At 41.2% G+C, this 16,922-nt stretch overlaps 1 protein-coding gene across 9 annotated transcripts in view; it reads right to left on the reverse strand.

Annotated features, from left to right (window-relative positions):
* DEPDC5 (DEP domain containing 5, GATOR1 subcomplex subunit) overlaps positions 1-16,823 on the reverse strand; it is a 47,334-nt gene extending 30,511 nt beyond the window's left edge. For 5 of the 9 annotated variants that reach the window (XM_040604682.1, XM_040604639.1, XM_040604667.1 and 2 more), the window contains exons 1-21: positions 16,727-16,823; positions 15,494-15,611; positions 14,660-14,747; positions 13,942-13,988; positions 13,362-13,447; positions 12,476-12,559; positions 12,001-12,050; positions 11,394-11,463; positions 10,976-11,054; positions 10,015-10,076; positions 8,515-8,584; positions 8,057-8,129; positions 7,243-7,346; positions 6,888-6,962; positions 5,903-6,037; positions 5,360-5,421; positions 5,180-5,253; positions 3,923-3,992; positions 3,348-3,384; positions 2,488-2,608; positions 1,225-1,448 (exon numbers count right to left, since the gene is read on the reverse strand). In XM_040604682.1, coding sequence (XP_040460616.1) covers positions 1,225-1,448; positions 2,488-2,608; positions 3,348-3,384; positions 3,923-3,992; positions 5,180-5,253; positions 5,360-5,421; positions 5,903-6,037; positions 6,888-6,962; positions 7,243-7,346; positions 8,057-8,129; positions 8,515-8,584; positions 10,015-10,076; positions 10,976-11,054; positions 11,394-11,463; positions 12,001-12,050; positions 12,476-12,559; positions 13,362-13,447; positions 13,942-13,988; positions 14,660-14,747; positions 15,494-15,551 — 1,669 coding nt within the window. In that variant the 5' untranslated portion in view covers positions 15,552-15,611; positions 16,727-16,823. The remainder of the gene's footprint in view (positions 1-1,224; positions 1,449-2,487; positions 2,609-3,347; positions 3,385-3,922; positions 3,993-5,179; positions 5,254-5,359; positions 5,422-5,902; positions 6,038-6,887; positions 6,963-7,242; positions 7,347-8,056; positions 8,130-8,514; positions 8,585-10,014; positions 10,077-10,975; positions 11,055-11,393; positions 11,464-12,000; positions 12,051-12,475; positions 12,560-13,361; positions 13,448-13,941; positions 13,989-14,659; positions 14,748-15,493; positions 15,612-16,726) is intronic. The other 4 variants (XM_040604691.1, XM_040604649.1, XM_040604674.1 and 1 more) reach the window with 1 other exon arrangement.
* Between the last annotated feature and the right edge of the window lie 99 nt (positions 16,824-16,922).

The raw sequence follows: 16,922 nt of genomic DNA on the forward strand, positions 1-16,922 counted from the left end.
GTACAGACACAGCAGAAGCCACAACTGAGCAACATAGCCCTTTTTTGTAACATTCAGATTTGACCACTGAAATAAGGGATTACTCCCAGAAGTTATAGGATATTATCTCAGCAAGCTACTAGTTAGGTGTTACTATTCAATGTAGAACAGAAGTGCAGTTATTTAGAAACAGGAGAAATATACCAGATGACTAAGTAGCAGTTACTCTGTTCAGCAAATGGAAATCCCAAAGAGAAGGAGGGGTCTCATTTGCCACTCTATATTGCCAACTAGAACATGTGAAAAACCTCAGTTACTCTGACTCTTCTCTCCTCACCAGTCCTACTCCACATGCATCCCCCATCCAGTTGTACACCTTCAGCTGGGTCACAAGAATATCCTTCAAACCAAAGGAGTAATAGAAATAAAAAATAATAATAATAATAAATGTGTGTATTAACTGACACCAGGGGAAAACACGAAAGCTAAAAGTAATGTGAAGTATACTGTGTGATGGCAGTTCCACAGCAGTAAATCCAGTTCCTGTAACAGGATAAATATGGTATCAGTTGTCATACAGCATGACATGAAAAAAACACGCTGAAGAGCCTTCAAGGATAGAATTCTACAGATCAAGCAGTGATAGGAGGAATACAATTTACTTAGAAATTAGTTGAGTTTGTGGAAGATACCACATACTGTCTTAAGAACAAAATTAAATTGGCAGGAAAAAAAGGAGACTGCCAGCACTGCTAACATCAAGCTAGTTCAGTAGTACATTGTCAAAAGGAAGGGTCCAGAAAGTGACTCTCAGTGACAACAAATCCCCACAGAGAGAAGTTATAAGCAGGGTTCCCCAGGGCTCACGACTAAGGCTAACTCTCATTTGACAGATTATAGGTGACCTGGATAATAAAGTTACTCGTGTACACCCACATTTGCAGGTAGGCACAGGAGAACAGTCAAATATTAAAGAAGGCAATAGACAAGGGAAAAAAGCAAATCAGTGTCAGGACACTTGTATTTAGGACAAGCCAATTAAAAAAAAAAAAGCAATGGAATTGGACAAGGATAAAGAAGGGAGAACGCATACTCAGCCACAGCTGGAGCTGTGGAAAAGATGTACCATGAATGCTAATATAAGCACCATCTTCCCTGTTCTGGCCAGCAGCGGCCAACACAAACTTCCATCTTCTCTCTCCCCTCTCACCACCTAAGGTACTTTCCCATCTGCCTTAGGCTGACCTCTGGTGCTGGTATAGCCCAAAGAGCTGCTGACTTCACACTGGTGCAGATGAGGCCGTGGGATCATCAGGATGTTGGAGATCTTGCCCAGTGAGCTGTCATCAGAAGCCTGGCTCCTCACCTCCTCTGGGGGCAGCGTGCGGCTCTGCAGGGAAGGGCTGCATGACACATCATAGGAACTAGAGCTCTTTCGGGTACGACTTTCTCTCTCTCTCACAGACCTGCTGAAAACAAACAGATATGTCCAGTGATATGAAGAAAAAGAGATTAATTCCTGGGTTATCAAGGGGCTTGAACAGACCCAAGCCACGTAAGAAACTCAATACCCAGCAGGTGAACTCAAGAAGAGGACTACAAGGAAGCTATTGCTATTTTTTGACTATGTGGGTGCTACATAATTTTGTGCATCATAAATGCTTCCAGCATAAGGGCTGTGAAAAAAGCATGCTTGACTACGCAATTCTACAGACACCACACCAAGCTGGTAATACAGACGTGGTCTAGAAGATACTAGACCTGAGCCTACAGTGCTAGGAACACAGCTATAGGGAAACTACTTGGAATTATTAACTACATTAAACTGTACTGCCATTTTCCAGCATGGATTGCTATAGGCTGCTCATATTAACAAGTTAAGTCCACAGGCACAGCTTCCTCAGATTTAGGCAATACTGCTGAAAGAAGGGAAGCAAAAAAATACTTCAAAACAAGTTCATCAATCCCATATTCCTGAAAAATCACTGACATTTATAAGTTGTTCAATGAACTTGGCCAAGACCTGAGAATAATTAGCCTTTCTTCTCAGATGAAAGGCTGTGGAATATTTGAGAACCTGTACTCAGCTCATCTGTTTCTTCTTTCATTCAGAAAGGCATCATTTTCAGGGAAGATTCTCACCATACCGCTCTACATTGATGCACTGCTTAGTAACTGGTGCTGAAACTAATGCTATTTCTACAACTCTGTGCAAGTACTTTCTTACTTAGCTTTCAAAATCTGCTAGGAACTTAGCAAGGATGACTAGCTTCATTCTACTTCAGAGAAAATCAAAAATGTAAGGAAAAAGTACACTTATGCTTCTTCTTAGATTCCTATCTTAGAAGTAAAATACCAGACAACTAGCTATAAATACAGATAAAGCTTTTTGTTCAATTGTAAGCATGTAGTTCTTAATTCTCCTTACATTTCTCAAAGCACTTTATGCATCAAGAAATGCACCGTAACATGGCTACTCCAGCACTAGCACACTCGTAAGCCTCTTACCTGAAAGTGGTACAGCGCTGGGCTCTGGATGGGCCTGGCAGTCTGAACACCTGAGCATCATAGCCATCATAATCTACCTGGATAGGCAGGGCATTCTCAGCATCTTTTGGAGCCCCTAACGCTGAAATAAAAATCATATAGCACTGGAACCTCTTTCAAGAACATTCAAGATCTGCAAGCTGGAAGTATCCAACGCTCACCACTAAGAAAAGCATCTATTCCAACAGAAATCACACACAGAAGTCTCATGAGCAGAACAGCTGGAGCAGCTGAATTATCAAAGTTAATGCCTCTGAATCAGGGTTGCTGAGACCTTAATATTTTTCCCCCATATATCCAAGACATTAAATTAATAATCAACAAATTAATCCTTGGATGAACAGATGCCTTGAGTTCCCTCATGAGAGAACTGCACATTTTAAAGCATCTTTGAAAGAATGGACTGCCTTATTTACAGATTGTACACCCTCCTGAAATGAGGTAGTATGAGAAGAATGCAGGCTTCTCCCACTGTAATTCTGTGGCCATACCACTGACAACATCCCAAGCCAGTGAATGCCCTCCTGTCCCACTCCCATGAACAGCACCGCTAGCACACCAGCTTGATACCACCTACTCCTCTGGCCAGGTGACAAGCAGCCAGGACAAACTCACCCCTCTGTATTAGTTATTTGCCAAGAAGACAATCAACACAGGCACATTAACTCCTGGATAACAACTACATCATTTTGATGGTTTTCTGCAATTGTCCTTTTCCGCATCTTATCAATAGTGTTGTTGCTGAAATGTCATGGTCTTATCACAGCTGGGTTTTAGTTTGGGAGTCAGTGGGACAGATCATTCAGAAAAGAATTACTCACAGGCATCTCGGTTATTTTTTGCTTTCTCAGTCAGCGGCTGCAAGGTCCAACAAAGGAAGCATGAAGTAACCAAAAAAACCAAACAAACAAAAAAAAAAAAAGAGCAAGAGAAAAGACAGAGAGGAGGGAAACAGTCAGTGTGTTCTAAGGAAATATCAAATATCCCCCAGTACAATCTAGCATCAGACTTAAAGCTTATCCTGCTGACTCAGCGATGCAGCCAGACCACTTCAGAAGTATTAAATACTGATACTCGGTCACAAACCTGCATAAAAAACCACAGGTTTGCCAACAGCTTTCTTCCTCTCCATGGAGTTCTTAATTACAGAACAAAACTCCTTATTTTTATAGTGGTTAAAACTTTTCTCACCTGGTTTCATCCTAGATGGAAAGACCTACAAACTAACCCCTCATTCATAATCCCCAAAATAATAATTACAGCTTTGCTTCCACTGTCTTTTAATGTGGAAACTTAGTTACAGCTTCAATACTTGCTAGAAAGATTCTGATGCTTGGCTGAGAAAAGGTATCTGACAAGCTAGTAAGAAGAAAAGCTAAATCAGAAAGATACATACTTTCCTTCCTGCCAGCTTGATCCGTGGAGTGAAGCTGTTACACAGGAGCTGGCTTTTGGATGTGTAGAAGCTGAAGAAAAAAAAGAACTGAACATAGTTGATTAGCTACACAACAAACAGCCTGTGAATTTGAGCTAGCTATTAGCCAGACAAAAGGGGATACCTTTCTCTGCATAAGCCAGCATATGGAAACACTGACAAATAGTTAACTTGAAAGAAGTTACTCTTCCCTTGAAAACCAGCCTCTGATTCCCATACAGGCTCAGTCTAGACCTCCTCTTAATGTGCTTGCACCTGCATTCCCCAGTTCACTTCCTCCTTCCACAGGCAGATATCCACCCTCACTCTCCATACAGTACTGCGCAGTTTGCACAACTCTCCCTAACTTGTATGACAGTAATGACTCACAACAGCTGCCTGAAAACGACAGACCTCCTCCCATTTGAAATAATTTATTCATTAAGATCGGCTTCTTATCATCTGAATCTTTCAAATCCTGCCTTCAAACACGTCATTCATCTATGGCAAAGATCAGATGCCTTCCAGCCACTTGGAAATAGCAGACACAAGCAACCCCTGAATAGTAATTGGTCAGGACAGTTAATCAATGTGTGCAGACAGAACGAGGTATTAAAAGAGAGAAAAAAAGAGAAGGGAAAAAGAGAGAAAAGATAAAATCCTACAGCAGAACAAGGACTGAGAAGGTAATTTTCATCCAGAGCCCTGATCTCTATGTGTAGGGAAAGAAGAGAAAGCATTATAGCACAGAATGTTTAAAAGAAAGCAGAAAGGAAACAAACCTACCATGTCTTGGAGTGAAGCAGTGTAACACTGAGCCTCAGTGTTTCCTGCCAACTGTTCCAACATTTATCCACGTTATCCACATTTTCTCTATCCGTAACAGTTCATTTGGGATGTATTTGTTTTCACTAATAACCAATCTAGTTGAAACGACTATATTTTTCATTTAGCTTCCTGACTTCCTCCAAGCAGAGCTAAAGGCTAGAACTAAGTTAGCTGGAAAGAGCTTAAGATCAAGACCTTTCCTCCTGCAAACTGCCTGACATCTCTGATAGTGGGCATTAATGCCCAGAGTTCTGCAAGAACATTCCCAGTTCTGCAAGACTATTGTGATGTATGTCTTCGCTTCACAAGGAGAGCAGAGAAAATAAACAATGGAAGAAGAAAGAGAATTCAACAGATTATAAAGAGGAAAGCAAAGAAGTGTTTAGCAAAGGCTGATAAGAGTTCACCTACCTATGGTTTATCCAATGTGGAATATTATAGTCATCACCCAATCTGGAGTCACCAGGTCCACAGCGATTATGGAGCTGCAAAAGCAATTCAGAACCATAACAATTAGTTGTGTCTAGGTAGTCACAAAATGAGTAACATTTCTAGCAGGAGCAAAGGGAAGGGAAATGAAGCATGCATTACCTTAAAGAGCGGTACAGCATGCAATGGTTGTTCTCCCATGCACACCAAGTCCACACCTATCCCTGTAAACAAAGACCAGTAGGGTTCATCTATCTACCAAGCAGGACAGATATGCTAAGCCAAAACAGATCATCAATTTGAGCTGAAGGCCCAATCTGTATTCATAACAGATTTTAAGATGCAATTATACCGAAAACAGTAGCTAACAGTCCCACGGTATAGTTACAAACCAACAGTGCCAGTGGGGATATAAGAAATGTGTCTTCTAAACAAATGCCAGTCATGCAAGTTTATCCTAGAAGGGAAAGGTCTACATGGACAGATTAAATTCTCTATCACAAACGGAAGAAATCAAATGCCTGTAAGTTCCCTGAAAATCTGCCCATTCCAGCATGGAGTGCAGACAGAAATCTTCCAGATGTAACCCCTCTTCCCAGAATACTAAAGTTACAATAGGTATTTTTTCATAGCAATAAAAGGCTAGAGCTTTTCCAAATATACCTTTGCCTTCATAAAGAATGCACAGTATTGCTAGTTATTTACCATTGTCTATCATCCGCTGTTTGGTGAGAATCATAAGGAGTCGATCAACTTCAAATACGCCCACACCAGGTGTGATAACCACAGACATCTGGCCAGTCCGATCGAAGTTCCGATTTATGTAATGCTTGTCAAACACTAAGAGAAAGAATTAGGGAATACTTTCAGAGAAAAAAGATGCCAGATGGGTTTTTTTTTCAGAGCAAGGGAGGTGACTGGTAGCAGTGATATTAAACAAGTTTCCACAAAGCACATGCAAGTATGAGAGGGCTTGTATATAGCCTTGTCCAATCAATAGATGTTAATAAAGCTACAGGAGAGAGAGGAGTTAGAGCAGAAGAGAAGATGGGAACCAGATAAATCAATAGGAGTTTTTTTCTCATATGCTTAGTGTTTCCTTTATAACATCTCAAAAAAAAACCCCAAAATCAACAAACAACACCCCCCAAAAAACCCAACAAGGTAAAATCCATTACTAATCATTTAAAATAACATCCCATGCTCCCCCCCATAGGAGGAACAAGACAGCCATTATGGTGAAAGAATGTCTGATGTACAGAATCACAAAAAGTAGATCTCTGGAGAGCCCTTCCAGCCTGTTAAATCCATCTCCCTGCTAAAAAAGATGGATCAGCTTCAATGAAACCACATTTGATCTACCCTGATTTTGAAATGCTTCTGTAATTTAACATTTCAACTTCTATGCAAAGAGGTTCTTATACACAGATAAATAAGTTTCATCCTAACAAGGCCCTGTAAATGGTTCCTGAAGCCTGAAATACCCAATACTCAGTTATTTGAGAGCCACTGGTTTTCAAGAGGCACACAAGACAAATTTTTCTAAGGCTGAAAACAATAACTTAACCACCTAACTTTCCCCTTCTCTTCACAGCTTTAAGGAACAGGCAACGCAAGTCCACACCCATTTATTGGCAGCTGCTTTAATGGTTCTTCCCCTGTATATTTTCATCCATTGTTCATAACTTACCATTGAATGAAAGATTTATGGCCTCCAGGTAGTTCCCTTGTGCTGAGGTAGAATTGTAACCAGGAGGAAAGCCCTCTGGACAAGTGTTCAGAAGGAAAAGAAGAAAAAAATCATAATCTCTGTACAAACTAGCTCTTAAAACAAACAAACATACACAACTATTTGTAGTAAATCCAATCACTCCACCAAATTATAAGAAAAACTGGTACCGGTATACCTCACAGAGAGACCTAACAAAACAGCCTAGCCAGGAGAGCACTACGCAGTACAACACCAGACTCCAACTGAAATTAGGGAATTTAAACACAAGAAGGAGAGGGAAAGGCAAAATCATGATAAAGAAGGGTTCCTTTACCTGCTTGCTCCAGTCGTACCAACACAGGATACTGGATGAAAAGCTTTTTTATGGTCACAAGCAATGAGGTCCACTCTTCTCGTCTCTCATTCTGAACTACAACTCTAGAAAGAGCACAATTTAATAAGGATCATGAAGGGAAGTGAGAAGGGATGAACAAACTATAGAAAAAGGAATGCACAAAAAGGTATTTCTTCCTTTTGCAAGGAAGCACATTAGAACTACTGCATACTTGTAGCAATCACCAAGGTGCAGATGCACACACAAAGCTGGGCACATCCCCAGCCAAAATAATCTCTCACTTCCAAACAAGAGGTCAACATTGTATGTCAAATAGCATCACTGTTCTGCAAAGGAGCAAGATCAGTAAGAAGTCCAAGTTCAGAATCAAGTGACAGTTTTGACAGCTTCATCTGTTGCGATTATCAGCCAAAAGTGCTCCAGTACCTAACTGGAAACACTTGTGGCTTCAGCAATGGCATCATCTGTGCTTTGACTACTCAAGAATGTAAAGATCTGAAAAATAGCCAAGCTGTATGCAAAACCTACTCCAAACACTACAGAACTTACAAGTTTATTGGCATTTCCAGTAGAGCACAGGTAACAATACTCACATGCACGTGGAAGACTGACTTAGCAAATATGGGTGTGCACTCACAGATGGAATGGGGACTACTGATCAATTTGCTGTCAGACACAGATGTTTTTCACTATCTTAATTCCTTGCAAAGTCCTACAGTTAATAACACATTCTCTACACAGGCTGCACATACACTGTGGGACAAGAGGCGAAAGAACTGGGAGGAAGACATACTTGTAAAAATCTTCATAAAATCTTCCCTCATGATCCTGCCGAATTGATGCACGATGCGTTTCAGGAAACTCATCTGAAACAGAAGCAAAAGCGTGTATTATCCTATGCCCTTGTGTAGAAATGACTCATCTTTTCTAGTAAGGAGCTGTTATTTCCATTAAAAAAACAGCCACTGAGAAATATTATATCTCCTGCACAATATTAAAATTGCTTTTAAACCAATACAGCAGCATGAGTATGAGGAGGAAAATCCGTCATATATTCTTCTCTGTAAGATTTTCACTGCAGTACTTTTCATAAGAATGGATGTGTATCCACTGTGCTTGGCAGGAAATACTTTGGACATGGGCATTAAAAAAAAAAGGGGGGAAAAAAGTCACTGGCAACCTGTGACCAACTTTCAGAACAGAAGGAGACAGGTTTAAAAATAGAAATATGTAAATACAGAATTTACACACCTATAGATTTTGCTTCATAAAATGTTCTAGAAAATAGAACCACTGTCACTTCATGGCTGCAATTCTTCTCCTGTCCAGGAAGAACAGATGAAAAAAGAAAATCTTAACAGTCACATTCAGTAGAAAATTGTGTATATACACATATAGTAACACCCTCATCCCTCTCACACCTAGGACCAAAATAACTAGAAAAAGGCAGACTGTTGTATTAATCTATCTGTGTGAGTGCTGTATATGCCTTTATGCAATAAAATAATGGTCTGTCCTGTAGATTCTGTGCTGCTAGGCTACATCACATGGAACAGGAGCACTCTCCACTAGTCTCTAAATAAACTTCTCTCTGTAGTTGCCAAGATACAAGACTTTTGTTTAAAAAAATACAGGCAGATTATTCAATTTGTTTATACATACCCATGGCAATTTGATATTCGTTACTGTTTAGAGAGATGCCCCTAACAATTCTAGAGAAATAAATAATTTAAAACTTCCCTTTAAACATTTAGTTACAGTGCTAATGCACATAGTTCAGCTGTAAAGAACACACTGGTCATCAGACCCCTTGAAAGGAAAAGTCTGAAAAACCCTGGGAGCCCCAGCATCGTTCAGGCCCATCTCCAACAAGGTGTAGCAGTACTAAAAGAAAAGCAGGCATCTTACAGATGTGTCATGCAGGGCTCCTAATAACTCTTCAATGGACAAAAAGCACAACGAAACTGATATGCATCTGTTGGGCATCCTCCTGCTCTCCTTGACATTCAGGACTATCATGAGCTGTCCTATGCATAGATGTTACACATTTAGGATTTGACTTTTCCCTTGACTAGCTCTTCTTTCAATTTAGGTTGCCCATTTTACACATGCCTTTTTTGGAGTACCGCTACAGTTCCCTCAAGTCAGTGAGCCTGCTGCAGGACTGCTAGCAGCAGCTGTACCTGGTTGTGAGCCAGATCATGTACTGAGGCAGGAGACAGCTCTGGGTTGTTCAGCCATAAGAGGTAGTGAGGCTTTGTTTGGGTTTGAAGCATTTAACTTTCAAGAACGTTGCACATTACCAGCCCATATACTACAACCTGGAACCCCTTCCTGCTAAGATAGCATCACTAAACCAATTACACACTTCACTGTACCAGGAAAACATGTGGAACCGAGTCCTGGAACAAATAGAATTGTTTAAAACAGACTCGTGCATTGCTGCATAAGCACAACCATATGACACATTTAGTGACCTTAGTCCAGTCAGAGCCTCCACAGAAAAAAAACTGTACAATACAAACAGAGCAGATGCAACAGATGAGTACTGGGGTCACTCAGCACACGTATGATTTAATGCAGACCTGCAATAACCATTCTTTTGACTCTCAGAAGCCACCCCTCATAGTCCTGTAAATCATAGCACTGCCTGAACAACCTGGGTCTTACTCAAACTGGCCCATCAATGGGGTCATTAAGATGGCACTGACTTGTTCTTTCAGAACAGGATGAACTCAGTCAGCTATTTACCTTCCATTTTGTGAAGAGGTCAGCAAGGAAACCATTCACAGCTTTCTCAAAGTATAGGTCCCCTGCAAAGTAAACATCTCCAAAGCATCAAATAACAGCAGTTACTTCAACTATGGGGTATATTTAACCCTGGGATTCTAGGACAATTATTTTTATTAGACTCAGAGCAGCTGTGTGCATAATGAATGCCAATATCACTAAAGCAAAGATGATAAAAAAATTAAAAAGCATGACTGTTTAAGAGGATGTAAACACAACTCTTGTCGTCAAAAGGATCTGACCTTTAAAACATTTTTTCAACACATTCACAGCATGCTGGGAAAGCACCTGTACTATCTTCTAGGCATAGCATGCACAACAGATCCCCTGCTCAGTTTTGAATAGTTGCCCAGTTACATATGTCTAAACACATGGTCAAAGGAAGTGGTAGGAGTTAAGCCAGAAAAAAGAATAGCACAATGACACAGACAAGTGACTCATTCTTAATGTCTGAAGTTTTAATGCTTGTAGCTGACTCTATCTGGGCTAAGGCAGGGGTTTTGCTCCCTTGCTAAGCCAAAAAGGAATCTAACATATCAAGTTCCTCTTTGCACAGGACTTCCACATGTTTCTGGCTTCACAATACACACAGGCTTGCCACCTGCCCTCATCACAAAACATTTTCACATCCACAGAAAACCTTTCCAATGTTCATAGTCAGTTGGCCCCCTTGATTTCATCACTGAGATAATGGTACTCAGGCCGTACTGTAGGGACAGGAAAATTATGGAATACCCAGGAGACAGAAAAGCGTGGCACCACAAGTAAGGAACGAAGAAGGCACCACAGCGCACCTCAGAGCACGGCCTACGCCAAAGACAGGATATTTTAGTTTTCTAGTAGTGGCAGCTTTCTAGTAGCAGCAGAAAGGATAGCTGCTGCCATCCACATTCACAATCAGGCAGGTTAGTTACCTACATACCATAAATATCAAAATCCCACATTTCACAGCTCATCTGGATAAAAATATAAACCATGGCAGAAGTGGAGCGGAAGACCACCTGCAGAGGAATGAAAGATCTTTAAAACAAGGCACAGTCACTAAAAGGGCCAAATACAGAAGTTAACTACAAAGCAACTTCTATGATTGTGCCCACTGCATCATAGGGAATTTTCCCTCTAACAAGTTGGCATTTCAACAGCCTGAGTAATTCCTAGTGCTGCCAGTGCAGAAGAGTTGAAGTTTACTAATAATTCTCCTGAATTTTTTGCCATTCTTCACCTTATACGACAGACAATTCAAATGATCCATACAAGTCTGCAAGCTAGATAAAATGACAAGAAAGCTGGCAAGGAAAGGAAGGGAACAACTTTCGTTCCCCTGCTCCCTGAAATCTTACCCTGGTGTCCTCACTGATGTATCCACAAGTGACCTTCTCACTCTTTACCCACAGTTCACCTGCCTGTGCCCTGGAAGAAAAGAAGTGCAGAATGTTTGCTAACCAGAGTGGACAGGAAGATTAGAGAATCAACATTTGAGCAAATAAGGGATGTACCAAAATCTGCATTCAAGGACAACTTGGAGACAGAGTAGAAGCTGATTTGGTTAAAACCTGATCTCTAACTCAAAAGATGACAAAGAGTTGTTTCCCTCTGCATCTGCACGTTTCCTTGTCCCTTTGTCATCTCAACAGCAACTGCTATAACCCTCATTCGAACTACTTATACATCTTGGGAAGGGAAGGAAATATTACAAGAGGAAAAAGAAAAAATATTTGGCATTTATCAGAAGCAACGAGTGTGGCTGGCTGTCCTGCTGTTAGTTTCTCCCACCCCAAATCAAAAGAAGAAACCTTCCCCCATGTCATGGTGCAGACAGATATCTGTAGAAGAGTAAGAGAACAATAAAACATGAAGGACTTTTCAGAGAACATTCTGCAATTAGATACTTGGGACTCATTAATCTGAAGTCTTAAGTAACAGTAAGCCTGCAGAGGAGACACTCACCTGATACCTGCAAATTCAACTTTTTGGGTGACATATGCACATGTGCTGACCTAAGAAAGAACAGTTACAGATGTTAAAAAAAACAGTAGGCTCAGAGTGAGCAGATCAACTTACAGAAAAATCCATTCATGCTCAAACACCTGACTTCTCCCATAAAATAATGAAAATCACTGAGAATATTTACTACTCCTATCTCAGCCTACAGAAGCTCTGCAACAGACACGTGAAAAGAGCTAACACATAGGAACTTTCACTGGTTTTGTCTGTCCAATTCACTGATTAATTTTTTCTGCAACACATTTACATCCATTTCTCCAGCTCTGATGTACCACTTCTAGCGTAAGTTTCTCAGGAGCTGCTGATACTGGTCTCATCCTTAGTTTATTTTGTAAAACACTTGATTTCTTTTACAGCAAGGAAAGAAAAAGGTACGTAATCTCCTTCACCCTACATATGAAGACAGTAGAGGCCTTACCAAACTTTTCTTCAGTCGCCACATATCCCCACGCCCAATATACTGATCTTTAAAGGTCAGCTCCACCAAGTCCAAGGTCACCTCCTGGGAAACGGAAGCAAAACAGTCCTTAGATTAGACTGGTTGTTTATAAGTAGTACACTTCAATCTGTTCTGGTAGGAACCAAATGTTACAGGGAGCACAGTTCTAAAGCAAGTCAATAGTCCTAACAGATGCACGATGAAAGGTAAGCCCCATCAGAGTAACTGCCAAAGTTGCGTGTGTACCTGGAACTACTGTGAGCTGCAAGACAGTGCACAATGACCAGAAGAAGCCCAAGGACTAAATCTGTGCTACAAGTCTCAGTGCAAATTGGAAGCACAAGTAAAACAATTTACTTCAATTGTTCAGGACACTGAGGAAGCCTCATTTCCTATAGATTTTTGTCTTGTACTGAAAGTGAGCTCTGACTGAAGCTCTTTCGATTGCTGGGACATTTACAAGAGATGCCTCTCTTACAAGGATCTCTGGCATCAGATAATGCAAATCCATGCCACTGCTCTTCTTTTGACTAGACTACTTACTGTTTCTCTTTACTCTGCCTGATTATCCTGAATTTCTGGAATTTAAAGGTATTTGAAATATCTGTAAATTTCTATCAAGCTGTGTTGAAACTGGTCCATAGACTTCAGAAAGAGAGCAGGGATGGTAGGGAGAGAAGAAAGAGACAAGGAACAAACAAAAAGTTCAATTGCCCAAGCCTCATTTTCTTAGGAAAAAAGGCTAAATACTTTTCAATAAAAAATAAACAACTTTTTTTCCAATACTACTATAGACTGAAATTCAGAGGGCTCTGATTTGAGCCAAGTGAAGGGACAAATGGAAAAAAGTTGCAAAGCCACACACCTTTGGGTCAACAACATTCACGTGGACATCCTGGTATGGCCGCAGTCGAAACACTTGTGCAACTGTCTGATCCACACTTATAGTTTCTGCCGAAAAACGAGAAACGACAAGAGAAGTGAACGCCCCCAAAAGGTTTCAAGTGGTTTACAAGCACAAAAGCGACACAGTAAGACTGTCATGAAACACTTAAGGTATCAGCAAAAGACAACAGCTTCTTTCAGATTTGGCCCAATTTAAGTCATTAAATTCAAAGCAGGCATGATAAACCAAAAGTTTATGCTGAATTAATTCCTGCAAGAAGAAAATATATACAACTAGTCAGAGGATGCAGAAACAAACATTCAAGGCTGAAAAGCCAATTTTGTTTAAACCATACCCACGTTACTCAACCAAAAGGAGATTTAAAATTGACTATTCATTTACTGATAAAATTATAATCCTTCCATTCCTAAGTGGACAAAGCATTGATTGGTTTTTTGTACAGCGTTAAAATATATGCATTAGTCGATCACAGGTACAGCCCAATCATATAATCTTTGTCTAAGATTTTATTAGGCATACTAAGAGTCTGGAGTTATACCTTTCTGCAGATCTTCCTTAAGTGACTTCACTTGTAGAAGCAGGGGACTAGCACGCAAAAAAGAAAAAAGGTAGACAAGTTGAGATACCCACAGTCTACTTCGGTAAATTACACTTTCAAAACTATTAATATAGAGCATGGCATAAGCTAAAGAGAAAGACTATTATATTTTCTAGAAAGCTTCATGCATCATCCCTCTATGCCTGTCACTCTGTCTTGCTCTTTGCACCTATTCACCTTCAGGTAAAAATGATACTCTGAATGGGAAAGTCAGTCACACAGAAACTTCTCAGAACCTCCTACAAGTATAATGCTACTTTTCAAATATGGGCTACAGTATGAACAGCTTCATACAAGAAGATTTATGGGTTTTATAGCTTACCAGAAAGTTTTGATTTTGCCTAGGGTATACTATAGGATAGAAGAATAATCATTAGGTAGCAGCAGTTCTACAAAGAGTATAAAGACATTGAAAAGTCTATATTCAGGTACCATCTGCTCTATAAAAGGTCAGCAAACTAACACCAAACACAAAGAATTCCATAACCTTTAAGGGAAGAACTCCTGCTGTAATTATCCCCTTTACTTTTCTTCAGGCAGAAAAAACCCATGGCAGCATCCCGAAGCCAAGTTATATCAGCTCTAAGAGCCTCTCATTCTAGAAGCCGCTGCACATGAACATGTCCTTTCTCTTTTTACAGGCAAAAAGAGAATTTACCTGTATTCATCATTGGGATGTGCAATTTCTACAACATCTCCCAGCTTGATGTGAAGAAATACTTTAGGATTCACGACTAGTTCATCATCTGCAAAACATAAAAGAATGAGGAAAACTGCAATGAACAGATATACACCTAAGACAGATGCTTGGATGTTCGCATGCAATAGCTTACTCTACATAAAAAGGAGAGTCCAGGATTAACATGCCAGCAATGCATTATATTCACTAAACAACAGTGCCCCTATCCAGCCACTTCAGTCTCGCCACTCTTGTGGGCAAAACCTTTTCTTTCAAATCATAGAACTTTCACAAAAGATCTGTTCAGCAAAAGAACATGCCTTAACGAGGCATGCAGAATCATCTTTTCTATTTTTCATATAACAAACACCAGCAGGAAAGTACATAGCTATAGAAATGTAGTAAGATTTATTAACATGCCCAAAGTCTAGAAGTAGGGAGCAATCAAATAAATGACGTTGTTCTTAGTACACAGAAACACAGCTACACAGTCATAAGTCATTGACACGTCTGTCACTTATCAGGGTGACTGAAATACAAAGCTAAAGGAAAAGTGACGCAACAAAAGGGGGAGAGGGAGAACAAAGCAATTTTATTTTATAGGTGCAATCTCGTTCTGCTCCAACAAACGCAATTTTATTCTGTTGTATCTTGCTATTGAAAGAGAGCTTTCCAAACTCCGGCTGGTACTACTGCTTGCTATGTCAAAGCTCCATCTTCACTGTTTTGTTAAAGAGAGCAATAAATCAGCTAATTGCTTTCAATTAAGTAAAAGAGTGCTGGTCTCACTATTATGAACCAGGAGATACTGACCACTGCCTCCAAAACCCTTCTTATGTATGACGAGCTTGTACACTTTGTTAGTTCTCATCTTCAATTCCAGTTCTTCTCAGCTGCTCTGAGTAAAAATGGTTGAAGACATCTTGCGTATCTAAGATAGAAACGAAAGCAAACACAGATCTCCTGTCATTACAAAACCATTCTTTATACTCTGTGTGTGAACACAGAATGTTGTACCACCACATAGCCAAGAATGCCATACCTGAAAGGCAGGCACCTTACAACATTCAATAAACATCAGACCAGGAGTTTAGTAACAACCTCTTCTACCAGCACTCCTGTCAGAGAGCTCATACCGCTCCCTAAAATCACCTCTTTTATATTTTAAGGATAAATTCTGAACCTTGTATTAAATGCATTAAGATTAATACCCAGACTTATGCCTGCTGCCAATTATATCCTCTGGTTTTGCCATTCTATCTCTATCACGTGTCTTTTTCCAAAGATGCTGGAATCCACAACCGGACGACTTCACACGAAGGCAGCAGAGATGTACTCAGCACAGGGCAGCGCTATGGACTTACACAGTTAAGCAGACACTTATGTCTGAGGCACTGCTTTGCACTACTTCAACTGTATTAGCCACTGCATTTTTTTCTTCCTGCCACTCTCACTGAAAATAAAGTATATTTCAAAGGACAACATTTTCTTTTATAATTTACTCTTTTTAGACATGGAATTTAAAGTGGAGGAGTAAAATTTTCTTCATAAGACTATAGCCACGTTATTAGGTTAAAATATAAGCTCTTCTATTTATAACTGTAGCATTACAGCAAACCAAAACACAGAACTTGAAATTACGCCTTTCAAATAGACTGAAGTATTAAGCTTGCGGATGTGCTTTTCAGAAAGTCGATTCAATCACCGAGCTACAAAGGCACAGCGGGAAGACACCGTACGTCCCAAGTTTGTCGCAATGAACTGGCTGGGAAGAAGCCGGCACGGGGCCGCGGCGTGTGCGAGCGGGAGGCGCCCCGCGGAGACCAGCGAAGGGAGTCGGCCCCAGGCGCCCCCAGCAGCCTCACGCTGGCCCTCAGCCCCGCTACGGACAATAACGTGAGCCAGAAGAACGAGGCGGCCCGGGCCCGCGGGAAGGGGAGCGGGGACCCCGGGCGCGGAGGGAGCGCGGAGGCCTCCGCGGCCCGGGCCGGCTCCACCACAAACCCAGCCACAGCCCCACCCGTCCCGCAGCCACGGGTCCCTGACCTCCCACTGCCGTGTCCCCTGCCGGCGGCCGGCCGCGGCTGCACAGTTCCGACGAGGCCCCGGGACAGTGCTCGCCACTTCCGCATCCGGGGCCGCCGGGCCAGCACGTGCACGTCACGTCCCGCCCCCAAACGAGGTGAATGGGAGGGGCCGGGCTGGCCCCCCGCCCCCGCACGGCGGGAAGGGCCCCTGCGAA

This window comes from Falco naumanni, chromosome 1, assembly GCF_017639655.2.
Source record: "Falco naumanni isolate bFalNau1 chromosome 1, bFalNau1.pat, whole genome shotgun sequence".
In the NCBI taxonomy this organism is placed as follows: Eukaryota; Metazoa; Chordata; class Aves; order Falconiformes; family Falconidae; genus Falco; species Falco naumanni.